The sequence below is a fragment of the Mustelus asterias genome, chromosome 7 (assembly GCF_964213995.1).
Source record: "Mustelus asterias chromosome 7, sMusAst1.hap1.1, whole genome shotgun sequence".
Classification (NCBI taxonomy): domain Eukaryota; kingdom Metazoa; phylum Chordata; class Chondrichthyes; order Carcharhiniformes; family Triakidae; genus Mustelus; species Mustelus asterias.
Genome location: NC_135807.1, coordinates 139,198,494 through 139,224,976, shown reverse-complemented (window position 1 = coordinate 139,224,976; position 26,483 = coordinate 139,198,494). Strand labels below are relative to the sequence as shown.

Genomic DNA, 26,483 nt, shown 5'->3' with positions numbered 1-26,483 from the left:
TTCAACAGCCACTTACCAGTCATTGGAGACACAGCGAGAATCTCAGGAGTCTCTGTCTGATTGTAGGTAAATTGAAGGACGGGATACCCTGTGGAATGAACATTAATGTTTACACTGACAGTGCCAGGGGGGCCGGCTGGAATGATACACTGAATTTCACCTGGTGTGACTGACAGGAGGTGACATGGAGAATGGTGAACTGTGACCGTGGTTTGATTCTGGACAAAGCCATTTCCAGTTATTAACAATGTTGTACCTCCGTGAATACCTCCTGACTCTGGTGAGAGGGAGGCTTGTGCACTGCTGGTAATCAAAACCTCTTCCAGGGACAGACCTTTGCTTAATGTTAATACCCTCAGGGAGTGCTCACCAACAGGTACAGGGCCCACTGTACAATTCAGGCTGCTGTCTGAGACTTCCTGAGCAGTATAATAGACATCTCTGATTAAAACAAAAACTACATCCTCAGAGCTCCCGAATCCATGGCCAGTTATAGTTATCTGTGTGTAGGTGCTGCGCAGGAGTGTGGTCGAGACGTTGAGGATGCTTGGTGCAGCACTCTCTGTATAGGAATAGTCACAGACTCCGCTACACAGAGCCGGGATCCCACGGACAGAAAGCTCGACGATCCCACTGGTCACAACAGAAGCTGCAGAATCACAGGTGATGTGGGTATAGTTTGCAGAAACCAGCATGCAGGGCACATGAGCTAACTGGATCATGATAGCACTGGGATCACTTCCAAAGCCTGAACCGGTGATAGTTATCCTGGTCTTTCCCATCGTAGACCCAGCACTGGGGCTAATGTTATCGATGTTCGGAAGCAACACAAAGCGACGACTGAATTCCTCGGTTATAGAGCTGGCAGTAGTGCCCAGGTTACGGACAGTCACAGACACCAGGGCGGCAATGCCAATATCCATCACTCCTTCAGGGTCCACCTGACACAAAACCTCATTCCTGGTGCTACTTTTAACGATGCAGGGATGTGCTCCAACTCGGATCTACAACAAGATAACATGGCAGAATGAGAAAGTCTGCTTCCCAGCAAGACTCACACCTTCTCGATTAAACAGAGCGCTTGTTATTCGCAACGTGTGATGGCAACAATCCAGAAACAGCAGAGACTGAGAGGAAGGAAAGGCTAAACGTGAAGAATGAAGAATCTTCACTGACAACATAAAGAGAGAGGAAACTATTAAATACACAAATAACACATTGCATCTTTATACATTAATGTAGAAAAACATCACAAGGCATGGACAGTGAAGAAGGTTCTCTCGGATTGCAACGGGATCTTGATCAATTGGGCCAGTGGGCTGACGAATGGCAGATGGGAGTTTAATTTAGATAAATGCGAGGTGATGCATTTTGGTAGATTGAACCAGGGCAAGACTTACTCAGTTAATGGTAGGGCGCTGGGGAGAGTTACAGAACAAAGAGATCTTGGGGTACATGTTCATAGCTCCTTGAAAGTGGAGTCACAGGTGGACAGGGTGGTGAAGGCAGCATTCAGCATGCTTGGTTTCATTGGTCAGAACATTGAATACAGGAGTTGGGACCTCTTGTTGAAGTTGTACAAAACATTGGTAAGGCCACACTTGGAATACTGTGTACAGTTCTGGTCACCCTATTATAGAAAGGATATTATTAAACTAGAAAGAGTGCAGAAAAGATTTACTAGGATGCTACCAGGACTTGATGGATTGAGTTATAAGGAGAGGCTGGATAGACTGGGACTTTTTTCTCTGGAGCGTAGAAGGCTGAGGGGTGATCTTATAGAGGTCTATAAAATAATGAGGGGCACAGATCAGCGAGATAGTCAATATCTTTTCCCAAAGGTAGGGGAGTCTAAAACTAGAGGGCATAGGTTTAAGGTGAGAGGGGAGAGATACAAAAGTGTCCAGAGGGGCAATTTTTTCACACAGAGGGTGGTGAATGTCTGGAACAAGCTGCCAGAGGTAGAAGTAGAGGCGGGTACAATTTTGTCTTTTAAAAAGCATTTTGACAGTCACATGGATACGATGGGAATAGAGGGATATGGGCCAAGCATGGGCAATTAGCTTAGGGGTTTAAAAAAAGGGCGGCATGGACAAGTTGGGCTGAAGGGTCTGTTTCTATGCTGTAAACCTCTATGGCTCAGGACTTGAAAAGGCACACAACTCACAAAGCACTCCCCCAAAAATAATATCCCAAATCAAACCAATGACCAAGGAGAGGAAAGGGTTTCAAAATAGATAAACCCTTCAGGGTGGGAGATAGTTATCCCAGATGGGAGATGTGCGATTGAGTGGCAATGATTGGGAGGAATCAGTCAACATTTGGGACTCCAGATGAGTGAGATAGTTTCCCACAAGGGGAGGGATGGGAAGGGGAGGGGAGCATAGGGGAGGGAGGGGGAGGGGAGGGGGGAGAGAGGGGAAGGAAGGAGGGGGGAGGGAGGGATGGCGAAGGTTTCTCACCAATCTTCTAAACCTCTCTGAGGAAGCGACAACCTCAGTGGACAGTGATGAGGCCTATGGTGTTTTATAGACCCACAAGGTATCAGCTTGTGGTGAACCATCATTGGTTCCCACTGGATAGTACTGAGCCAGGGCTGGCCAGTACTACAGGAATGTATATAGGTTACTGTGGGATTGTACTAATGTTGCTGTTGGGTTAGGGTGGGGTTGTTACACCTGTGTTTGTTACTGTTGTGGCACATCCCAGTCGGGCTCCGCCTCCTGGGAGAGGTATAAGACTCCCTGCTCGGGCGGGACCCCTTCAGTCTGGGATAGTGTGTTAAAGTTCTGATAGCTCCATTGTTAGTTAATAAAAGCCTTCTTTTACTGAAGCTTCGAGCCTCGTGTCCAATTGATGCGCATCACAGCTGGAGCTCATTGGGAACTCTCCTGACCCAGCATCAGAACATTGAATGTCTAAGACCCAAACAAGGGGCTCGGTGCCTTGGAATCTCCCCCAGAGAGCAGTAGGGGCTGAATATATTCTGAGTCAGACAGATTGTCAATCAACAAGAGAGTGAAGCATTATATGAGGCAGACAGGAAGTGAAGCTGAGGCCATGTTCAGATTAGCCACGGTGTTGCTGAATGGAGGAGCAGGTTCAAGGGGCCAAATGGATACCGCTCCAATTGTTAGGTACAGGAAGCCATTCAGCCCATAGTGTCTCCACCAGCTCTTTGAATGAGCAATTCACCTAGTGCCAGTTTTCTCGTAAACCTGCACATTCTTCTTTTTCATGTAACAGTCTAATTCCCTTTTGAATGCATCAGTTGAATCTGTCTCCACCACACTCTCAGACAGTGCATTCCAGATCCTAACCACTCGCTGTGTGAATCTGTCTCCACCACACTCTCAGACAGTACATTCCAGACCCTAACCACTCGCTGTGTGAATCTGTCTCCACCACACTCTCAGACAGTACATTCCAGATCCTAACCACTCGCTGTGTGAATCTGTCTCCACCACACTCTCAGACAGTACATTCCAGATCCTAACCACTCGCTGTGTGAATCTGTCTCCCCCACACTCTCAGACAGTGCATTCCAGATCCTAACCACTCGCTGTGTGAATCTGTCTCCACCACACTCTCAGACAGTACATTCCAGATCCTAACCACTCGCTGTGTGAATCTGTCTCCACCACACTCTCAGACAGTACATTCCAGATCCTAACCACTCGCTGTGTGAATCTGTCTCCACCACACTCTCAGACAGTGCATTCCAGATCCTAACCACTCACTGTGTGAATCTGTCTCCACCATACTCTCAGACAGTGCATTCCAGATCCTAACCACTCGCTGTGTGAATCTGAAATTCCTCATCCCTGGGACCATTCTTGTGAATCTTTCCTGCACTCTCTCCTTCCTATAGTGTGTTGCCCAGAACTGTACACAATATTCCAGCTGAGGTCTAACTAGTGTCTTGTACAAGTTTAGCATAGCCTCCTTGTACTGTATGCCCCTATTAATAAAACCCAGAATACTATAAGCTATATTAATTGCTTTCTCCACCTGTCCTGCCAGCTTCAACAATCAATACACAGATACCCACCCAGCTCCCTCTGCTCCTGCCCCGCTTTTAGAATTGTATCCTTTATTTTATATTCGCTTTCTGTGTTCTTCCTAGAAAAATAAATCACTTCATGTGAACTTCATCTACTATCTGCCCGTCCATTCCACCAACTTGTCAATGTCTTTCTGAAGGCTCACAGTTCCCAATATTCCAGGGTTTATATCCTCCACATTGCTGTGGAGTAGGTGTGACACATGAGTGCAGGGCTGAAGGAGTGCTGCACTTGCGGATTTGTTCTTAGATTGAGGCCCTGTCTGCCATCTCTGACAGCTCGCAAAGATCCCACAGAACTGCTTCGAAGAACAGCAGGAGAGTTCTCTGCAATGCCCTGGGTCAATGTTTATAATGTGGAGATGCCGGCGTTGGACTGGGGTAAGCACAGTAAGAAGTCTCACAACACCAGGTTAAAGTCCAACAGGTTTATTTGGTAGCACAAGCTTTTGGAGCGCTGCCCCTTCATCAGGTGAGTGGGAATTGTGTTCACAAACAGGGCATATATAGACACAAACTCTTTCAATGTTCATTCCTCAGCCCTCATCACTAAAGCAGATTGTTAGGCCATTATTAACGTTGCTCTTTATGGGATCTTGCTGTGTGTGAAACAGCTGCTGTATTTCCCACAGTGACTACAATTCAAAGGCTCCTTATTGTCTGTAAGACTCTTTGGGACATGGTGAGGCTGAGAAAGGTATTACAGAAATGTAAGTTCCTGTCTTAGTGAAAGTCACAGATGATGACATTGCTAACATTTAAAGGACAAATTGAAATTTGCTGCATTCATGTTGAGATGTGTTAGATTACCTCATTAGCACAGCTGATGTCACTGAATCCCATGCCAGTGATGGTTAGTCTGTCGTTCACTGTCCCTTGGGAAGGTGTGATGCTGCTGATGGTGGGTGAATAACAGGGAGAGAGGTGGAACTTGAAGCTTCTCTCATCTGTACTGTTGTTCGATGTCTGGTTACAGATGGGGTTCGGTGCTGTACAGTTATCATCGGGTCCAGAATGCAGCTTATCAGAGAGGCCTTCACACAAACAAACAATCAGCTGTTAACCGTGAGTGAGTGAGAGAGAGAGACTGAATGTGAGTGAGTGAGTGAGAGAGATGAGTGAGTGAGAGAGATGAGTGAGTGAGAGAGATGAGTGAGAGAGAGAGATGAGTGAGAGAGAGAGATGAGTGAGAGAGAGAGATGAGTGAGAGAGAGAGATGAGTGAGAGAGAGAGATGAGTGAGAGAGAGAGATGAGTGAGAGAGAGTGAGAGTGAGAGTGAGAGAGAGTGAGAGTGAGAGAGAGTGAGTGAGTGAGTGTGAGAAAGACTGAATGTGAGTGAGTGAGAGAGAGAGAGAGTGTGAGTGAGAGAGTGTGAGTGAGAGAGAGAGAGAGATGAGTGAGTGAGCGAGTGAGCGAGCGAGTGAGAAAGACTGAATGTGAGTGAGAGTGAGCGAGTGAGTGAGTGAGAGAGTGTGAATGGGAGAGATGAGTGAGTGAGAGAGTGTGAGAGAGAGAGATGAGTGAGTGAGTGAGTGAGATGAGTGAGTGAGTGAGTGAGAGAAAGACTGTGAGTGAGTGAGAGAAAGACTGTGAGTGAGTGAGTGAGAGAGAAAGAGAGAGAGATGAGTGAGTGAGAGTGAGAGGTGAGTGAGTGTGTGTGAGTGAGAGAGAGACTGAATGTGAGTAAGTGAGTGAGTGAGTGAGAGAGATGAGTGAGTGAGAGAGATGAGTGAGTGAGTGTGTGTGAGTGAGAGAGACTGAATGTGAGTAAGTGAGTGAGTGAGTGAGAGAGATGAGTGAGTGAGAGAGATGAGTGAGTGAGTGTGTGTGAGTGAGAGAGACTGAATGTGAGTAAGTGAGTGAGTGAGAGAGAGTGAAAGAGAGAGTGAGAGAGAGAGAATGTGTACGTGTGAGTGAGTGAGTGTAGGGGGTATGGTGCGGGGGGTGGGGGGAGAATGTTAAAGGAAAGCAATGCATCTACGATGAACTCACCTACATTCAGTTTCACGGGAGGTGAAATATAGATTTGCTGCAAGTGTTTCCTGCTCTGACTGACTTCCTTCTGAGAGACAATAATTTCACGCTGGCTCCCAGTCCATCAAATACCTTGAGCTTAAATTCTCATCGCTGTCCTCACACCCCTCCATAGCCTCATTCCTCCCTATCTCTGCACTCTCCTCCATCCCCTCAACCCTCCGAGATCTCTCTGCTGTCCTAACCCGGCTTTGTGAGTATCCCCGATCCCGGCTCGGTGGTCGGAAGTTTCACACTTTGGGATATCCAGTGAAAGGCACAGCGTGAAATGCAAGTCTTCCTTTTTCAATCTTTGGCTGCGATTGATGCAAAACCTTTTCTCAGCAAAAGATTTCAGCCCTGTGAATTTTACCATCACCAATTGGTGTGGTTCTAAGTTTCACTTACACCTTTAACAGGACCTCAGTGATGAGAAATCTTAACCGCACCATCAGCAAGTGAAGATTCACAGTGGAATTTTGCAAATCCCTTCCCCCTTCTAGAACCTGTCCGATTTCATTTCGATTGAATTCAGTGATGATGCAAATCGGAGAGTTTCTATAAATACAGCTGATTCTCAATGTCTCGGGCGAACTTTGAACATCTTCCCAATATGACCAGACCCGTGAGCCACGCACAGATTAAATCTGGGTTCATGTAAACCAGTTTCCTCCAATACTGGAAAGGGCGGCATGGTGGCACAGTGATGGCACTGCTGCCTCGCAGTGCCAGGGACCCAGGTTCAATTCCCGGTTAAAAGCAAATTATTGCGGAAGTTGGAATCGGAAACCAAAAGGGCATTTTAACACACGATCCTGCTCACATGCCCACATGTCTGTCCTTGGTCTGCTGCAATGTTCTAGTGAAGCTCAACACAAACTGGAGGAACAGCATCTCATCTTCCGGCTGGGCACTTTACAGCCTTCCGGTCTCAACATCAAATTCAACAACTTCAGATGATTGGCTCTCCCCCACCTCAACCCACTTTGTTTTCATTTCATTTTATTTTATTTTTTACTGTTCGCTGCCTTTTATTTCTTTGTCTTTCTTCGTTTTTCTTCCCCCACTCTTTCCCTCTATTTTATCCCCGTCCTTACCTTTTCTCGTCTCCGCTTCCCCTTTTCTACATTTTACCTCTGTCCCATCCATTTCTCCCACTTCCCCCAAACCCCGCAAACATCTTCATCTGTCACAGTTTACCCTCTGATTTCAGCTTCTCTGCCGTTTGGCCATTCACACCCTTTATTCTCTCTATGGGCTGCCATTAGCAGCCTTTCCCCTGGTTTCTGTGGCTATGACTCATCTTTCATTCCCTCCCCCTGCAGTATAAATATCTCCCACTTTCTCTGCCTTTTAGCTTTGGCAAAGGGTCATCGGGACTCGAAACGTCAGCTCTTTTCTCTCCTTACTGATGCTGCCAGACCTGCTGAGATTTTCCAGCATTTTCCCTTTTGGTTTCAATTCCCGGCTTGGGTCACTGTCTGTGTGGAGTCTGCACATTCTCCCCGTGTCTGTGTGGGTTTCCTCCGGGTGCTCCGGTTTCCTCCCACACTCCAAAGATGGGTGGATTGGCCATGCTAAATTGCCCCTTAGTGTCCCAAGATGTATAAGTTAGAATACTTAGCCATGGTAAAGGTGTGGAGGTTGCGGGGATAGGGTGGGGGAGAGGGCCTGTCAGAGAGTCAGTGCAGACTAAAGGGGCCAAATGGCCTCCTTCTGCCCTGTAGGGATTCTGTGATTAGCTTCATGTGACAAATTATGGATCCAAATGTGGCAGTTTGCATTTCTGATGAGAAAGTGAAGACAGAATCATTGATGATGTGATCTCAATGCTTACAGTCACACGTGTTTACATGTGAACTTTAACCTTTCTTGCCCATTTGCTGGCGAAATGGAGAATGGAGGAGAAGAGGTAATGTGATTCAATAAATACATGAAATAAATCTGGATCATTAATATTAATAATGGTGACCATGAGGCAATGAGATTGCCATAAAACCCACCTGATTGGTTATGTGCTTTGCTGACAGTAATAGTGCCCATGCTCTCTGGTCCAGAAGTTCTGGGTTTGAGTTCAATGCTAGGACTTGTTGGCCATGGGAGGAGTGTTTGTGATGCGGTTTAATGGGCTGATCAGCAGCTCAGGAATCCTTCCCCAGTTTTTTCCCCAACGGGAAACAGTGTGTGAAGATACATTTAAAGAGGTGAGTGTTTGACTCCCTGGGTTACTGAACGGTGGGAGATATTTGCTTCTTAAAGATTAATTTGTGAAGACCATTTCTAGCTGGGAATTCTGTGAAGTGTTTTAATTGAAATCAGTTTTTTGGCTAATGACCAGTCAGTGATTTTTATTGGAGATGAATGATGATTTGGTACTCTGCTTAATAGATGCAGAGTACCAATCAGGGCCTCACCCTGGGTGACACGGGGAGTGTGGGGGGTTAACCAATCCCAGGATTTTCTGTGTTGCTCCATATAATTAACTTATTGAGGAACTGCCTTATGCCGACACATCAGCTGCAAATCTCCCAAACTACAACGCGGGTAGAGCTCTCACCTGGGGCATGCTCTGCCTCGAATCCTGCCAAATAAACATGCACCCTTTCACTGCTTTCCTCAGCTGCCCTCACATTCACCACTCCTTGCAGGAAGATACTTTGCTTCTGGTCCACGTAGCCACTGCTGTAGAAAAAGGCCCCCGGGGAGGTGAAACGGTAAGAGAAGGAACCTGCACAGAAAGAGCATCAGTCATTGGGGGAAGAGAAATCACCAAATCAGCTCCAGATCACACCCTGAGAACAATGAGAAGCCATCAGTATAAAGACAGAAAGAGTTCCATTTCTACCCTATAGTGTTGGGCTGAAGGGGATCAAAGGAGCTGGGAGGGGGGGGGAAGGGAGGGGTCTGGTTATTGAGTTGGACGATCAGCCACGTCCATAATGAATGGGAGAGCAGGCTCGAAGGGCCGAATGGCCTCCTCCTGTTTTCTATGTTTCTGTTAATGGAATGGAAATCCAGAGGCTGAGACTAATGTGGAGACTCAAACTCAATTCCACCATGCCATTGGGGCATTTAATTTTAAATCATTAACTAAATCTGGAATAAAACATTAGTCTCAGTAATGCTGGCCACAAAACTACCAAATTGTCCTAAAACCCATCTACTTCACTAATGTCCATTAGGGAAGGAAATCTGCCGTCCTTACCCGGTCTGGCCTACATGTGACTCTAGATACACAGCAATGTGGTTGACTCTTAACTGTCCTCTGAAATGGCCAAGCGAGCCACTCAGTTGTCAAAGAGAGGCTCACCACCATGTTCTCAAGGGTAGTTAGAGAAGGATAATAAATACTGACCCAATCTGTGAATGAATAATAAAAAATGCAGAAGCAAAATACTGAGGATGCTGGAATCTGAAAAAAACCAGAAAATGCTGGAAAATCTCAGCAGGTTTGACAGCCTCTGTGGAGAGAGAATAGAGAAAAACGTTTCGATACAGCTCTGATGAAGGGTCATTCAGACTCGAAACGTTGGCTCTATTTTCTCTGCAATGATGGGGCGGCACGGTGGCACAGTGGTTAGCACTGCTGCCTCACAGCGCCAGGGGCCCGGGTTTGATTCCCGCCTTGGGTCACTGTCTGTGTGGAGTCTGCACATTCACCCCGTGTCTGTGTGGGTTTCCTCCGGGTGCTCCGGTTTCCTCCCACAGTCTGAAACTCGTGCGGGTTAGGTGGCATTGGCCGGGCTAAATTCTCCCTCAGTGTATCCAAACGCCGGAGTGTGGCGACTAGGGGAATTTCACAGTAACTTCATTGCAGTGTTAACGTAAGCCTACTTGTGATGAATAAATAAACTTTAAAAAAAGCTGTCAGCTGCTGAGATTTTCCAGCATTTTCTGTTCCTGTGTGTGTCTCTTGCTGCCTCAGAATATCCCAAATGGTCTCCTGGTTCACATGGGGCTGTTTGAAATATGGTCTCACAACAGACTCGATGGGCCGAGTGGCCTAATTCTGCTCCTATGTCTAATGGTCTACTATTATAATGCAGTAAATGGACAGTGAAGATCACACAGGCAGCGTTTCAAATAAGAAGAAGGGACTTTCTCCTGGTATCCTGGCCAGTGTTTATCACTCAATCAGCATCACAAACAGGTGATTGGGGTCATTACCACATTGCTGTTTATGGGATCTTGCTGTGCACATGCCGGCTGCCGTGTTTCCCACATCATAAACGTGGCCTCAATGCAAACGTACGTCACTGGCGGTGAGACACTTTGGGACACTCTGAGGTTGGGGTTTTACAGAAACAAAAGTCTTTTCCTTTTACAGGGGGAGTCTTAACAAAAGCAATCAACATTAAAAATACACCAAGTAACCTCTCCTCAGGATGAATGAAACTCCCGGACATTTGAAAGGCTAAGAATATCTGGAAATAGGTCAAACTCAATGTTTAAACATCCAGCAGAAAGGATATAAATTCTCGAGGTTCCGCTGTATGTCGGTGAGGTTTTACACAACCGAGGAACTCCCTTTGGAAAGCAGCAGCAGCTGTGGACTTGCCTGACACACTGCCAACCTCTCCACTAATAAAGCCACTGCCTTTGTAGCTCACATCACCGGGCTTGGTGACGCTGAAGACTCTGTATCTCAGCCCTTGAAGTAAAGGTGGGGCCCTCCATTGCCACTGCACCGTATCCCCCACAGAGATATCCAGGACTGAGGGGTTCCATTTGTATCCCACTCCCAGTGCTGTCAGGAAAGGTGGGAATAGAAAACATATTCGAGAAATTAAACTTCAGTCACAATTAAGAAATTCATTAACAAGAATCTACCAGTTTTTAAACTCGCAGTCAGTGACACGCTCAGATTTCTAAGATGTCTGTCACATCCAAAGGAAAATATTTCATCTCCCCGCTATGAGACTTTGATTCTTTTGACTGGGTACACGTCATGTTAAACATCGATTTCAGCTTTCTCTGATATTCGCTCAAGTGAGACTGGAAAGTCCCACCCGAGGTCAACGGACATTTCCATTGTCCGCCCCTCGCCCACTCCGATTCCGTGGTAGAATTCCGGCATCTGATTCAATCACCTCCAGACTTCAAGATTCAGGGAGTCCAGAACAAGGGGGAAGAACTTTGAAATTCAACCCAGGCCGTTCTGGGGTGATGTCAGCAAACACTTTGTGTTCATAGGATCCCTACAGTGCAGAAGGAGACCATTCAGCCCATTGAGTCTGCACCGACTCTCTGACATCATAACCAAGCCCTTTCCCTTGACCTATCCCCATAACCCCACACATTCACCATGGCTAATCCATATAATCTACACTTCTTGGGACACTAAGGGGCAATTTAGCATGGTCAATCCACCTAACCTACACATCTTTTGGACTGTGGGAGGAAACCGGAGCACCCGGGGAAAACCCACGCAGACACGGGGAGAACGTGCAGACTCCACACAGACAGTTGCCCGAGGCTTGAATTGAACCCGGGTCCCTGGCGCTGTGAGGCAGCAGTGCTAACCACTGTGCCACCGTGCCACCCACACAAGGGAGTGGAAATCTGGAACTATTCCCCTCACCCCCAATAAGATGTTGAGGCTGGAAGTCAATCAAAAATGTCAAAACTGAGGCTGATAGATTTTTCTGAGGCAAGTCATAGAATCCGACAGTGTCAAGTGTGTGAAGGAGGATGGAAACCAAGCTGGGAAACTGGAGCCTGCAATCTAATTAAAAAGGTTTGAGGGTTTGAGTGACCTCCTCCTGTTTCTATGTTCCAATTCACCTCAAGAGCGGGGACACAGTCTGAACGAAAATCTTCAAAAGGATGCCACATACTTTGATTGCTGCCATTATTGGTGATGACAAAGCTTCGTCCGGTTGAGTTAAGGACACACTCCAGCCTGTTTGGTGAAGCGAAGGTCATGTGACACGGAACAGAACCTGTAACAATCACAGAAAAAAACCCATCAATTGTTATAAACTCCTGTAATTCAACTCAATCAGAACACCTTCGCTTTCTCCAATGATCCCTGGGAAATGTTAAGTTACTCTAGTTTTGCATTTACAATATTGCGGAACTGTCTCAAAGCGCAAAGTAGCAGAACAATTGAGTGAAAGGTTAGTGCGACCGTACCGACTCGGAGCAGATTGTCCCCTGGGACAGGACTGAAACCGGAACCAGAGACAGTGATTTTGGTGCCTCCGTAAAATGAGCCTCTCCGAGGAGTCACTCCTGTTACTCGCAAGATGTACTCGATCGAAACATTCACAGAATTGCTGCAGTGAGGAAGAACGACAAAAAGAATCCCCATTTTAACAAAAACTGAAAATGAAACAAAACCTACAGATACAATTTATACTTAAAATCCCGTAATCTTTTACACGGTTGACTCCGATTTGGAGCAGGTTGTGGGGGGAATATCAGCACGGAGGAATGTAAATGCGAGCTCCGCTTACCGAATGTGGGTTTGGATGTCGATGCTGTAATTCCCCGGAGGGAGACTGGGCAGACGACAGACAATGTTGGTATTTGACCAGCGAAGAATTGGACACTCAAAGCTCCCAATGAATACAAAACTTTCCGCAGATCTGTTACCAAAATCTGACCCATGGATTGTCAGATTGGAACCACCTAGAAAGGAATGGTGAAACAATGAAATGTCTCAGTTCAAGCAGTGATACAAAGAGCCTCAGTCAATCAGCACACCATAGCCTTGCAATAACAATACTGTGTATTTATATAGTGCCTTCAACAGAGGCAAACAACAAATTACATGTAGATTGCCCAACACTGGAACATGCCTGGCCCTCCTCCCATCCTACCTCATCCCACCCTCTGAGCCAGAAGTGCTGGGTTCAAGTCCCACCCCAAGACTTGATGGTCATGGAAGGTGCGTTCATAACTTGGCCAATGGGTTGAGAATCAAATCCTTCCAACATACACCAATGGTAGGTGACAAGAGCAGGAGAGACTCCTGGTCAGCCGTGTGATGGAAAGAGAGTTGGAGCCTCTACCATTACAATTATAGCTCCAAACTACAACATACATGTAAAAGTGTAAGTGGCCACAGCAACTCAGACTCCCTGAGTGAACTGCCTCACATGTCATCATGCCATTCATTTCATGTGCTAGCATTTTTAGATTAATTCACAGGATCTGGGCATCACTGGCTAGGCCAGCATTTATTGCCCATCCCTAGTTGCCCTTGAGGAGGTCCATCCACAGTGCTGTTAGGGAGGGAGTTCCCTAACATACTAACTAGTGGAAATAGAATATCCTCTTTTACCCTGTCAAAGTTGTTCATAATTTTGAACACTCAATGAGGTCACCTCTTAATCTTCCAAATTTCTCTAATCTTTCCTTGTATCTAAAATTCCTCATTCTTGGTATCATTCCAGCCAATCTCCTTTGCACTCTCTCTAGGGCTTTAACATCCTTCCTTAAATAAGGTGCCCAAAACTGAACATTAATGAACACAAAATGTATTAATTAATAAGAATTATTTGGTAGCCACATGGCTGCAGTGAGCTCCGGACATGTCTTCTGCCTAAGAGAGGCTCCACCCTGTGGGGTGATTCCCCACTCTGAGTCCCAATTGGTCATTGAAGCCAGGTGACCCTTGTGTTGCTCTTAAAGGGACAATCATCCTCACCTAACCCAGTGAAGCAGACCTACTGAACATTTCCAGTTTTTATTTCAGATCTCCAACACCTGTAGCATTTTCTATTTTAAACTGCGGCTTACCTGTCACCCTGGTTGTTGTCGGATTTATTTGTGAGATTACAGGGAGCTTTGTATCAATGTAAGTGAAGGAGAGGGGAGCAGTGCTGGACACTCCATCAGCAATCAGTGAGACATTGAAGACTCCGACAGGTGCCTGGTGTAGGAGATAGCGAGGAGCAAGAGACAATTAATTATTTCTCACATGTCCTTTTATTAGGTAGTCAGAACGTAATGAAGTGAATAGTTAAATGAGCCTTAGTAAAAGCATGAATAACTTTAACAATCATCACTCTGAAAGATAGAATTCCGGCTAGAATTAACAGGCAAGCTTGTCAGGGAAAGTGAGCCTGGATTAGGACAGATATTAAATTCACAATTGGTGCTTCATGCATCACTCAATCTATTAGCTAAAAAGGTTTGTCATGTTTCGAGCAGATTTTTTGATTCCCTCATTAGCAATACTATATGTTTGCCTAAACTATGCTACATATTTCGTGGCTTATGTGTTGAAGTATAATTAGTGAACAATGGACAGTTCCTGTTGTATTATTGATAAGGGAATTAATTCCCCTGGGAACTGACTCGCTCTCTGCTAATATCCATTCCCCATTGAGAGCATCATTATATTCCCAGATTGAAACAATGTCCTGTAGATCAGGAGCAGGGACTGATTTGCAGAGCGAATCATCCACTACAAATCATTTTGTTGCAACAAAAATCTGTAACAAGCAAGAGAAAATAGACATCGTAGTCACCAAGTATAGCTTGAAAACTAACAATGTCCAAACATCTGTGTGAAATTCCATTATTCTCCAACTTAAAGGAGATGCAAATCCTTTGAAAATCAAATAGATTTGATGATTTCTCCGTTAAGATAACTCTGATTTAGCACAAAGGAATTAAATGGCAAAAAGTTAATACCCACTCCCATTAATTTTAAGATGTTTTATTGACTTTCCGATAGGAATACCTGCAAACCGTACGGGCATTTTCGATGTTAACATCTCCCAGGCAAATGGAATAAAAAATTGTGAAGTTCAAGCTCTCAAGTTTCTGAGATGCTCCCACTGGGAACGTGAATTTAGAAAGTTATCTTTGTTGCTTCAACTAAACTGAATATGTGGAACTCGGAGGGTCGTGAGGACTCAATGGAGATATTTATATAGAGCAATAAGGGAAAGTCAAACCAATAAATCAGCAATCCTGTTCAACATGGAATTTCTTTGTGCACTAACATGGGGCTAGAGGAAGGAGAGATAGAAATCAGTATTTATCCAGACTGCTCATGGAGGTAGACCCAAATCCTAATGGAAAAATCCGACCTTAAAACAATAGATGGGAGCTAAAGACACGAGGCTTTGACATCTGTATTGGAAGAAAGGGGGAGAATTCATCCTCAAATCCCGTACACATTCCATTCCTCAGAACTTCACACTAGGAGCTGGAACTGTGACGTTCGGAATAATGTTCTTCTTCTACTGCCTAGGGGCGGCACGATGGCACAGTGGTTAGCACTGCTGCCTCACAGCGCCAGGGACCCAGGTTCAATTCCAGGCTTGGGTCACTGTCTGCGTGGAGTTTGCACGTTCTCCCCATTCCAGCGTGGGTTTCCTCTGGGTGCTCCGGTTTCCTCCCACATTCCAAAGATGTGCAGGTGGATTGGCCAGACCAAATTGCCCCTTAATGTCCAAATACATATAGGTTAGGTGGATTAGCCATGGTGAATGTGTGGAGTTACGGGGATAGGGCAAGGGGTAAGATGGGTGGGCTGAATGGCCTCTTTCTGCACTGTAGGGATTGTATGGTTCTGTTGGAAATGACTTAGTTGTGTCTGGAAGAGAACAGGTGCTGTTGCATTATCATGATGTCTGATAGAGTCCAGCCCAACACTCCACAAGGCCTGCTGAGGAGCCTCAGTTATTGGTGTTGGGCCTGAATTGAAGCATTGTAGTTTATCCCCAATCCCAGTGTAATTCCTCCTCAGCGCTAAGGCTTGACATTCCCCCCCATGCCCCCCTGCTGATACGTGACATCCCCCCCCTGGAGACTCGACATCCCCCCCACTCCAAGACTCCCCCCTCCACATGCACCCCCCCAGCACCCAAAGTTGAGCTGCCCTGTAGGTCACTCACCGCTGGAGTGCTGCATTTCTTTTCAACAGGACTCTCTGTGAGGATTGGGCAGTTCCTCCCTCCAATTAAAACTGTGAAACTGGGAGTGAAGCCGTATCCGGATATTGTCAGAATGGTTCCACCTGAACAAAAGCAGCAAATGGTAAATAGGTAGGGCATCAAATTAAAGATCAAAAGGCACAGAGTTAAATATCATTGAAGTTAATATACAAACAAGGTAAGGTAGGTACAGGAGGAGGCCATTCAGCCCTTTGAGTCTGTTCTACCATTCCATTTGATCCTGACTGACCTCTCCTCCATTTGTCCATAATCGCTCCAGTAAAAATCTGCCAATATCAGTCTCAAAAACGCCAAATACCTCTTAATGTCATGAGATCTTTGTTGGGGAGAAAGTTCCGGATTCCCATTGGCCTGTGTGTGAAATGGTGCTTCCTGACCTCATCCTGATTGGCCTGGCTCACATTTTGTCCTCACTGTGGGATTGAGGTGGTTTCACACTGACTCTAAACCCATGTGGTTTAATCTGACTGGGAGCACCCAAACTGGATTTGACAAAGTACCCGGAGTCTATGGAGTAGGAGGGTCAGTGCACGGGGGCTTAAGGACAGGATTGTGTCTGGTAAAGGGTTATTTTTTGGGCTACAGAATGGTGGATAGTGCTATTCCCCATGAGTCAGTGCTAGGATCAATGCTGCTTTTGCTATTTATAAATTACTTGAATCTTGGAACAGAGTAGAATTTCAAATTTTGCTGATGATATCAAACTTGGAGGATTGGCAAACAGTGAGGATGATACAACTCACCCACAACAAGACACAGAGAGGCCAGTGGATCAGGGAGACGGATATTTGCTATAGAGGTGTGCCAAGTGATGCATTCTGGCAGGAGGTACCTGGGAAGGCAATCTCTTTCCTTGACCATCCCTCAGGATCAAAAGTGACTTTTGCTCGTTTTTAATGGCTTCGGAGGTGGCTGATTTTTGACGCAGCGAGTTGTGATGAACTGGAACTCACTACCCATGAGGGTGGTGGAGGTAAAGAGGATCAATGTTTTACAAAGGAAATTGGATGAGGGGAAATAAACTCTCAGAACTACAGGAATGGGACTGATTGGATTGTGCCATGGAGAGCCAACATAGACTCAATGGGCCGAAAGGTCTCCTTCTGTCCTTTAAATGACACTTTGGTCCGGATTTTCCAGTCCCCCTGGGAAGGATGGAAAATTTTGGACAGGCAGCTAAATGTCCACTAACGTTGGGCAGGATTCTCCCATCCCGTGACTTGGTCTCTACGGGAGTGAGATTCTCTCCTCCAATCAGGTATTTTTTTAAAAATTCATTAGCGGGACATGGGCGTCGCTGGCTGGCCAGTATTTATTGCCCATCCCTCGTTGCCCTTGGAGGGCAGTTGAGAGTCAACCACATTGCTGTGGCTCTGGAGTCACTCACCTGATGAAGGGCCAGCGCTCCGAAAGCTTGTGATTCCAAATAAACCTGTTGGACTTTAACCTGGTGTTGTGAGACTTCTTACTGTGCCCACCCCAGTCCAACGCCGGCATCTCCACATCAGAAATGATCAATGAAGAGGTGGCGATAGTTTCCTGTAACCGTTTGCTAAGCCTTTGCAACATTACCCAGCGCACCGTAATCCACAGCCACTTCCAACACCACAAATGTAGCAATCATTAGTTCAAAATCATATTGGCCACAATTTTAATAGATTCAAAATACTGTAAAAGTCTCTTTTATCCTGAAGAGTACACATAGTTAAAGACCCTGTATTATTGCAAACAGGGAGCTCATGAGTGAATATATCTGTTGCTCTCTGAAATAAGCACAACACTAAGATGTTATAAACTGTAAAACTGATGTTAATGCAACAGTTTTGGCTCCATTTTTAACATGGCAGGACTGTAAGTGAGAGAGGATGTTCATGTTTTGGATGCTTTACGTAACTGCTCATTTATTCTAGTTAGTACCTTCAACACTGCCCCGAGATGGCGATATGCTTGTAACCTCCGGCTGAAAGGTGAACAGTAGCGTCTGGTTACTGGAATGCTTTGCAAAGCCGCAGCCAGCAATGTAAACAGTGAGGGGAGATGATGTATTACTGGCAGTCTCAATTGTACACATTATTTCACTCTCTGAAGACGAAGAAACAGAGAATGCAAATGATTAAATCGAACTAACAATAGAAAAAGGTGCATTTTCCTTTAATTTAACCCTTCAGTGACTTGTGGTATAAAGAAATATGCAGCATCATCTTTATACATATTGATAAGATATATTTTTAAAGTTTATTTATTGGTGTCACAAGTAGGCTTACATTAACACTGCAATGAAGTTACTGTGAAAATCACCTAGTCGCCACACTCCACCGCCTGTTTGGGTACACTGAGGGAGAATTTAGCACGGCCAAATTCTAACATAACCAGCACGTCTTTCAGACTGTGGGAGGAAACCGGAGCACCTGGAGGAAACTCACGCAGACATGGGGAGAACGTGCAGACTCCGCACAGACAGAGACCCAAGGCGGGAATTGAACCCGGGTCCCTGGTGCTGTGAGGCAGCAGTGCTAACCACTGTGCCACCATGCCACCCCCAATCTCTGTAATGTCACAGGTGGATAGGGTCGTAAAGAGTGCCTTTGGTACATTGGCCTTTATCAATCAGAGTATCGAGTATAAAAGTTGGAGTGTTATGGTAAGGTTATATAAGGCATTGGTGAGGCCGAATTTGGAGTATTGTGTACAGTTTTGGTCACCTAGTTACAGGAAGGATGTAAATAAGGTTGAAAGAGTGCTGAGAAGGTTCACAAGGATGTTGCCGGGACTTGAGAAGCTGAGTTACAGAGAGAGATTGAATAGGTTGGGACTTTATTCCCTGGAGCGTAGAAGAATGAGGGGAGATTTGATAGAGGTGTATAAGATTTTGATGGGTATAGATAGAGTGAATGCAAACAGGCTTTTTCCGCTGAGGCTAGGGGAGAAAAAAACCAGAGGGCATGGGTTAAGGGTGAAAGGAGAAAAGTTTAAAGGGAATATTAGGGGGGGCTTCTTCACGCAGAGAGTGGTGGGAGTGTGGAATGAGCTGCCGGATAAAGTGGTAAATGCGGGGTCACTTTTAACATTTAAGAAAAACTTGGACGGGTTCATGGATGAGAGGGGTGTGGAGGGATATGGTCCAAGTGCAGGTCAGTGGGACTAGGCAAAAAATGGTTCGGCACAGACAAGAAGGGCCAAAAGGCCTGTTTCTGAGCTGTAATTTTCTATGGTTCTATGGTTCTAACGACCCTCCAACTCTCAGAGATATCTGCGCTCCTCCAATTCCCACCTCTTGCGTATCACCGATTCCCATTGCTTCGCCATTGGCCGCTGTGCCTTCAGCTGCCTGAGTCCCAGGTTCTGGAATTTCCTCCCTAAACCTCTCCACCTTTCTCTCCCCCTTTAAGATGCTCCTTAAAACTTTCCAAGCGTTGAGCAACCTGTTCTAATATTTGCTTGCATCATTTGTTGTCACATTTAGTCTGATTACATTCCTTTCAATTGCCTTGGCAAGTTTTACTACCTAAAAGATGCCATATAAATGCAAGTTTTGTTGCGATCTCTATAACATTTTAAAAAGCCAGATTATTTGTCATCTTTAATCACAACTAAAGTGATATGATAGATTACAACCAAAATACAACACTGCATTCTGAATTTCTCCAATAGAGTCATAGCTATAGAATCATAGAGGTTTACAGCATGGAAACAGGCTCTTTGACCCAACTTGTCCATGCCGCTCTTTTTTTAAAAACCCCTAAGCTAATCCCAATTGCCCGCATTTGGCCCATATCCCTCTATACCCATCGTACCCATGTAACTATCTAAACGCTTTTTAAAATACAAAATTGTACCCGCCTCCACTGCTATCTCTGGCAGCTTGTTCCAGACACTCACCACCCTCTGTGAAAAAATTGCCCCTCTGGACACTTTTGTATCTCTCCCCTCTCACCTTAAACCTATGCCCCCAAGTTTTAGACTCCCCTAACTTTGGGCCTGGAACCTTCAGTGTCTCACTGCCAAATGTTTTCAGCGAGGTACCCAAATTCGGTATTCTCATTCAGAGAGCCAGCTGTCCCATGGACTCACTAATATCATTGTTCTCACAGCTCCAAAGCAGAAAAGACAAGGAGAGTCCCAGGGCTAATTCCACACCGTTCCTCCCTCTCACTTGTGTGACTCGGTATTGACTGATATTCATTTACTCACCAGTTAACCCTGTGATTGGACAATTGGAACCGCCAATTGAAACCCAGGTTGTATCAGTTCTGGAACTGTTGGCAAATCCGGATCCAGTTATGGTCAGAACAGTCCCTCCTGCCCTGGACCCTGACAAAGGAAAAGGATGGTTTGATTTCAATGGTAAGTTAGTCACTGTTCTCTGCCAAGGAGCTAGACTCTTCCTCAAGGACAGACTCAGCACAGGGATGTCCAGAGGGGAGTGACAGCTGGGTGCTTGGTAATCTGACAAAGTTACACCGGATATTGGAAGGATTTGCACTCGAGCCAATGGTCTGGATGTTTAGTCAGAGCTGTCGGATTCACGCACCGTGGGCTATCCTCACTCAGCACCACGTGACGTGTTCCAGCAACAAAACCGACCGGGGAAGAGTCTAATCAATAACTTTCACCATTATAAACGGATCACAGGCTTTATACACTCACCTGGAATTCCAGCATTTACCTGTTGTAGGGTGGATGCCAGAAATGACTGGCGTTTTTTCCAAATTCCATTTGTATCCACAATTCCCAGAACAGTTACTGGGAATGCCGTTAATGAAAACCTCCACCTGTAAGGAAGGAAAAGGTTGATACTGCTACAGAATGGTTCAGTTTTCATGGCGTGTGCCCTCCAGATTTAATTGTTATACTGATGGTGCGAAACCCCACCCGTACTGGTTATATAATTACATTCTGTAGGCTTGGTGCTGAGGTCGGAAGTGTTAAACTGGAAGCTGAGGGGGTCTGGGCTGAGATCGAGGGACCTCCAAACAGACCAGGCTGCTGGGCCTGACCCGATTGGCCCAAAGAAAATTACCACTGCTCTCCCATTCCGGCTAAAATCACCATCCAACCACATCATTGCAACTTGATCTGTGACCCCTGCCCCCTGGGATGAGGGTCTCTGCAAGTTAAAGTTACAGTCGACCAGAGAGAGGCAGAAACAGGATGGGTAAATCTCCCCCAAACTCCATCTTAACTGATAGAAACAGAAAATAGGTGCAGGAGGAGGCCATTCGGCCCTTCAAGCCTGCATCACCATTCAATATGAATTGAATGCACTTTCAGTATCCCATTCTCACTTTCTCTCCATATCCATTGATCCCTTTAGCTGCAAGGGCCATGTTCAGCTCCCTCGTAAACATATCGAATGAACTCGTCCCAACAGCTTTCTGTGGTAGAGAATTCCACAGGTTCACAACTCTCTGAGTGAAGAAGTTCTTCCTCATCTCAGTCCTGAATGGCTTAACCCTTATTCTTAGACTGTGATGCCCAATGTCATCTCCCCCTCCACCATGCTGGCAGGCCAGGGCAAGGGGAAAAGAACTGAAATCTCCCCCATTATCAAAACTTAGATATTCCCTTTCTAATGATGAACTAATGTCTTGCTGTATCGTGTAACCCAGATTTCCTGCAATATGAAAATAACCCTAATCTTCCTCAGCTTTGTAAAGACATCAGTCCACTGGTTCCTGCTGTTGCTCACAGTCAGTGTGTAAATTGCATGTGTATGCACAGGTTTGTACCTGTGTGTGTAGGTGAGTCTATGAGGGTCCAGGTGAATCTAGGTGTGTGTAGGTGAGTCTCGGTGCGTCCAGGTGAGTCTAGGTTTGTCCAGGTGAGCCTAGGTGTGTCCAGGTGAGTCTAGGTGAATCCAGCTGCATCGAGGTGAGCCTAGGAGTGTGCAAGTGAGTCCAGGTGTGTCCAGGTGAGTCTCGGTGTGTCCAGGTGAGTCTCGGTGTGTCCAGGTGAGTCCCGGTGTGTCCAGGTGAGTCTCGGTGTGCGCAGGTGAGTCTCGGTGTGCGCAGGTGAGTCTCGGTGTGCGCAGGTGAGTCTCGGTGTGCGCAGGTGAGTCTCGGTGTGCGCAGGTGAGTCCAGTGTGCGCAGGTGAGTTTCGGTGTGCGCAGGTGAGTCTCGGTGTGCGCAGGTGAGTCTCGGTGTGCGCAGGTGAGTCTCGGTGTGCGCAGGTGAGTCTCGGTGTGCGCAGGTGAGTCTCGGTGTGCTCAGGTGAGTCTCGGTGTGTGCAGGTGAGTCTCGGTGTGCGCAGGTGAGTCCAGTGTGCGCAGGTGAGTCTCGGTGTGTGCAGGTGAGTCTCGGTGTGCGCAGGTGAGTCCAGTGTGCGCAGGTGAGTCTCGGTGTGTGCAGGTGAGTCTCGGTGTGTCCAGGTGAGTCTCGGTGTGCGCAGGTGAGTCTCGGTGTGCGCAGGTGAGTCTCGGTGTGTGCAGGTGAGTCTCGGTGTGCGCAGGTGAGTCTCGGTGTGTGCAGGTGAGTCTCGGTGTGTGCAGGTGAGTCTCGGTGTGTGCAGGTGAGTCTCGGTGTGTCCAGGTGAGTCTCGGTGTGTGCAGGTGAGTCTCGGTGTGCGCAGGTGAGTCTCGGTGTGTCCAGGTGAGTCCAGGTTTGTGCAGGTGAGTCTCGGTGTGTGCAGGTGAGTCTCAGTGTGCGCAGGTGAGTCTCGGTGTGTGCAGGTGAGTCCAGTGTGTGCAGGTGAGTCTCGGTGTGCGCAGGTGAGTCTCGGTGTGTGCAGGTGAGTCTCGGTGTGTGCAGGTGAGTCTCGGTGTGCGCAGGTGAGTCTCGGTGTGCGCAGGTGAGTCTCGGCGTGCGCAGGTGTGTCTCGGTGTGTGCAGGTGAGTCTCGGTGTGCGCAGGTGAGTCTCGGCGTGCGCAGGTGAGTCTAGGTGTGTCCAGGTGAGTCCAGGTTTGTGCAGGTGAGTCTCGGTGTGCGCAGGTGAGTCTAGGTGTGCGCAGGTGAGTCTCGGTGTGTGCAGGTGAGTCTCGGTGTGTGCAGGTGAGTCTCGGTGTGTCCAGGTGAGTCTCGGTGTGTCCAGGTGAGTCTCGGTGTGTCCAGGTGAGTCCCGGTGTGTGCAGGTGAGTCTCGGTGTGCGCAGGTGAGTCTCGGTGTGCGCAGGTGAGTCTCGGTGTGCGCAGGTGAGTCTCGGTGTGCGCAGGTGAGTCTCGGTGTGCGCAGGTGAGTCTCGGTGTGTGCAGGTGAGTCTCGGTGTGCGCAGGTGAGTCCAGTGTGCGCAGGTGAGTCTCGGTGTGCGCAGGTGAGTCTCGGTGTGCGCAGGTGAGTCTCGGTGTGCGCAGGTGAGTCTCGGTGTGCGCAGGTGAGTCTCGGTGTGCTCAGGTGAGTCTCGGTGTGTGCAGGTGAGTCTCGGTGTGCGCAGGTGAGTCCAGTGTGCGCAGGTGAGTCTCGGTGTGTGCAGGTGAGTCTCGGTGTGCGCAGGTGAGTCCAGTGTGCGCAGGTGAGTCTCGGTGTGTGCAGGTGAGTCTCGGTGTGTCCAGGTGAGTCTCGGTGTGCGCAGGTGAGTCTCGGTGTGCGCAGGTGAGTCTCGGTGTGTGCAGGTGAGTCTCGGTGTGTGCAGGTGAGTCTCGGTGTGTTGCAGGTGAGTCCCGGTGTGCGCAGGTGAGTCTCGGTGTGTCCAGGTGAGTCCCGGTGTGTCCAGGTGAGTCTCGGTGTGCGCAGGTGAGTCTCGGTGTGCGCAGGTGAGTCTCGGTGTGCGCAGGTGAGTCTCGGTGTGTACAGGTGAGTCTCGGTGTGTGCAGGTGAGTCTCGGTGTGTCCAGGTGAGTCTCGGTGTGTGCAGGTGAGTCTCGGTGTGTGCAGGTGAGTCTCGGTGTGCGCAGGTGAGTCTCGGTGTGTCCAGGTGAGTCCAGGTTTGTGCAGGTGAGTCTCGGTGTGTGCAGGTGAGTCTCGGTGTGCGCAGGTGAGTCTCGGTGTGTGCAGGTGAGTCCAGTGTGTGCAGGTGAGTCTCGGTGTGCGCAGGTGAGTCTCGGTGTGCGCAGGTGAGTCTCGGTGTGCGCAGGTGAGTCTCGGTGTGCGCAGGTGAGTCTCGGTGTGCTCAGGTGAGTCTCGGTGTGTGCAGGTGAGTCTCGGTGTGCGCAGGTGAGTCCAGTGTGCGCAGGTGAGTCTCGGTGTGTGCAGGTGAGTCTCGGTGTGCGCAGGTGAGTCCAGTGTGCGCAGGTGAGTCTCGGTGTGTGCAGGTGAGTCTCGGTGTGTCCAGGTGAGTCTCGGTGTGCGCAGGTGAGTCTCGGTGTGCGCAGGTGAGTCTCGGTGTGTGCAGGTGAGTCTCGGTGTGTGCAGGTGAGTCTCGGTGTGTTGCAGGTGAGTCCCGGTGTGCGCAGGTGAGTCTCGGTGTGCGCAGGTGAGTCTCGGTGTGCGCAGGTGAGTCTCGGTGTGTCCAGGTGAGTCCCGGTGTGTCCAGGTGAGTCTCGGTGTGCGCAGGTGAGTCTCGGTGTGTGCAGGTGAGTCTCGGTGTGTGCAGGTGAGTCTCGGTGTGTCCAGCTGAGTCTCGGTGTGTGCAGGTGAGTCTCGGTGTGTGCAGGTGAGTCTCGGTGTGCGCAGGTGAGTCTCGGTGTGTCCAGATGAGTCCAGGTTTGTGCAGGTGAGTCTCGGTGTGTGCAGGTGAGTCTCAGTGTGCGCAGGTGAGTCTCGGTGTGTGCAGGTGAGTCCAGTGTGTGCAGGTGAGTCTCGGTGTGCGCAGGTGAGTCTCGGCATGTGCAGGTGAGTCTCGGTGTGTGCAGGTGAGTCTCGGTGTGCGCAGGTGAGTCTCGGTGTGCGCAGGTGAGTCTCGGCGTGCGCAGGTGAGTCTCGGTGTGTGCAGGTGAGTCTCGGTGTGCGCAGGTGAGTCTCGGCGTGCGCAGGTGAGTCTAGGTGTGTCCAGGTGAGTCCAGGTTTGTGCAGGTGAGTCTCGGTGTGCGCAGGTGAGTCTAGGTGTGCGCAGGTGAGTCTCGGTGTGCGCAGGTGAGTCTCGGTGTGCGCAGGTGAGTCTCGGTGTGCGCAGGTGAGTCTCGGTGTGTCCAGGTGAGTCCAGGTTTGTGCAGGTGAGTCTAGGTGTGCGCAGGTGAGTCTCGGTGTGTGCAGGTGAGTCTCGGTGTGTGCAGGTGAGTCTCGGCATGCGCAGGTGAGTCTAGGTGTGTCCAGGTGAGTCCAGGTTTGTGCAGGTGAGTCTCGGTGTGCGCAGGTGAGTCTAGGTGTGCGCAGGTGAGTCTCGGTGTGTGCAGGTGAGTCTCGGTGTGTGCAGGTGAGTCTCGGCGTGCGCAGGTGAGTCTAGGTGTGTCCAGGTGAGTCCAGGTTTGCGCAGGTGAGTCTCGGTGTGCGCAGGTGAGTCTCGGTGTGCGCAGGTGAGTCTAGGTGTGCGCAGGTGAGTCTCGGTGTGTGCAGGTGAGTCTCGGTGTGTGCAGGTGAGTCTCGGCATGCGCAGGTGAGTCTAGGTGTGTCCAGGTGAGTCCAGGTTTGTGCAGGTGAGTCCAGGTTTGTGCAGGTGAGTCTCGGTGTGTGCAGGTGAGTCTCGGTGTGCGCAGGTGAGTCTCGGTGTGCGCAGGTGAGTCTCGGTGTGCGCAGGTGAGTCTCGGTGTGCGCAGGTGAGTCTCGGTGTGCGCAGGTGAGTCTCGGTGTGCGCAGGTGAGTCTCGGTGTGCGCAGGTGAGTCTCAGTGTGCGCAGGTGAGTCTCAGTGTGCGCAGGTGAGTCTCGGTGTGTGCAGGTGAGTCTCGGTGTGTGCAGGTGAGTCTCGGTGTGTGCAGGTGAGTCCAGTGTGTGCAGGTGAGTCTCGGTGTGCGCAGGTGAGTCTCGGTGTGTGCCGGTGAGTCTCGGTGTGCGCAGGTGAGTCTCGGTGGGTCCAGGTGAGTCTCGGTGGGTCCAGGTGAGTCTCGGTGTGCGCAGGTGAGTCTCGGTGTGCGCAGGTGAGTCTCGGTGTGCGCAGGTGAGTCTCGGCATGCGCAGGTGAGTCTCGGCGTGCGCAGGTGAGTCTCGGCGTGCGCAGGTGAGTCTCGGTGTGTGCAGGTGAGTCTCGGTGTGCGCAGGTGATTCTCGGTGTGCGCAGGTGAGTCTCGGTGTGTGCAGGTGAGTCTTGGTGTGTGCAGGTGAGTCTTGGTGTGCGCAGGTGAGTCTCGGTGGGTCCAGGTGAGTCTCGGTGGGTCCAGGTGAGTCTCGGTGTGCGCAGGTGAGTCTCGGTGTGCGCAGGTGAGTCTCGGTGTGCGCAGGTGAGTCTCGGCGTGCGCAGGTGAGTCTCGGCGTGCGCAGGTGAGTCTCGGCGTGCGCAGGTGAGTCTCGGTGTGTGCAGGTGAGTCTCGGTGTGCGCAGGTGATTCTCGGTGTGCGCAGGTAAGTCTCGGTGTGTGCAGGTGAGTCTTGGTGTGCGCAGGTGATTCTCGGTGTGCGCAGGTGATTCTCGGTGTGCGCAGGTGAGTCTCGGTGTGTGCAGGTGAGTCTTGGTGTGTGCAGGTGAGTCTTGGTGTGCGCAGGTGAGTCTCGGTGGGTCCAGGTGAGTCTCGGTGGGTCCAGGTGAGTCT

General features: G+C 48.6%; 1 protein-coding gene across 1 annotated transcript in view; it reads right to left on the bottom strand.

Moving 5' to 3' along the window:
• The window catches only part of pkhd1l1.1 (PKHD1 like 1, tandem duplicate 1), a 169,579-nt gene that overhangs the window by 83,240 nt on the left and 59,856 nt on the right, over window positions 1–26,483 (bottom strand). Inside the window, exons 27-38 of the mRNA XM_078215522.1 lie at window positions 20,661–20,766; window positions 20,186–20,305; window positions 17,912–18,076; window positions 15,935–16,056; window positions 13,824–13,956; window positions 12,536–12,710; window positions 12,213–12,355; window positions 11,915–12,019; window positions 10,636–10,824; window positions 8,635–8,805; window positions 4,874–5,097; window positions 17–1,004 (exon numbers count right to left, since the gene is read on the bottom strand). Of these exons, the coding sequence (XP_078071648.1) occupies window positions 17–1,004; window positions 4,874–5,097; window positions 8,635–8,805; window positions 10,636–10,824; window positions 11,915–12,019; window positions 12,213–12,355; window positions 12,536–12,710; window positions 13,824–13,956; window positions 15,935–16,056; window positions 17,912–18,076; window positions 20,186–20,305; window positions 20,661–20,766 (2,641 nt within the window). The remainder of the gene's footprint in view (window positions 1–16; window positions 1,005–4,873; window positions 5,098–8,634; window positions 8,806–10,635; window positions 10,825–11,914; window positions 12,020–12,212; window positions 12,356–12,535; window positions 12,711–13,823; window positions 13,957–15,934; window positions 16,057–17,911; window positions 18,077–20,185; window positions 20,306–20,660; window positions 20,767–26,483) is intronic.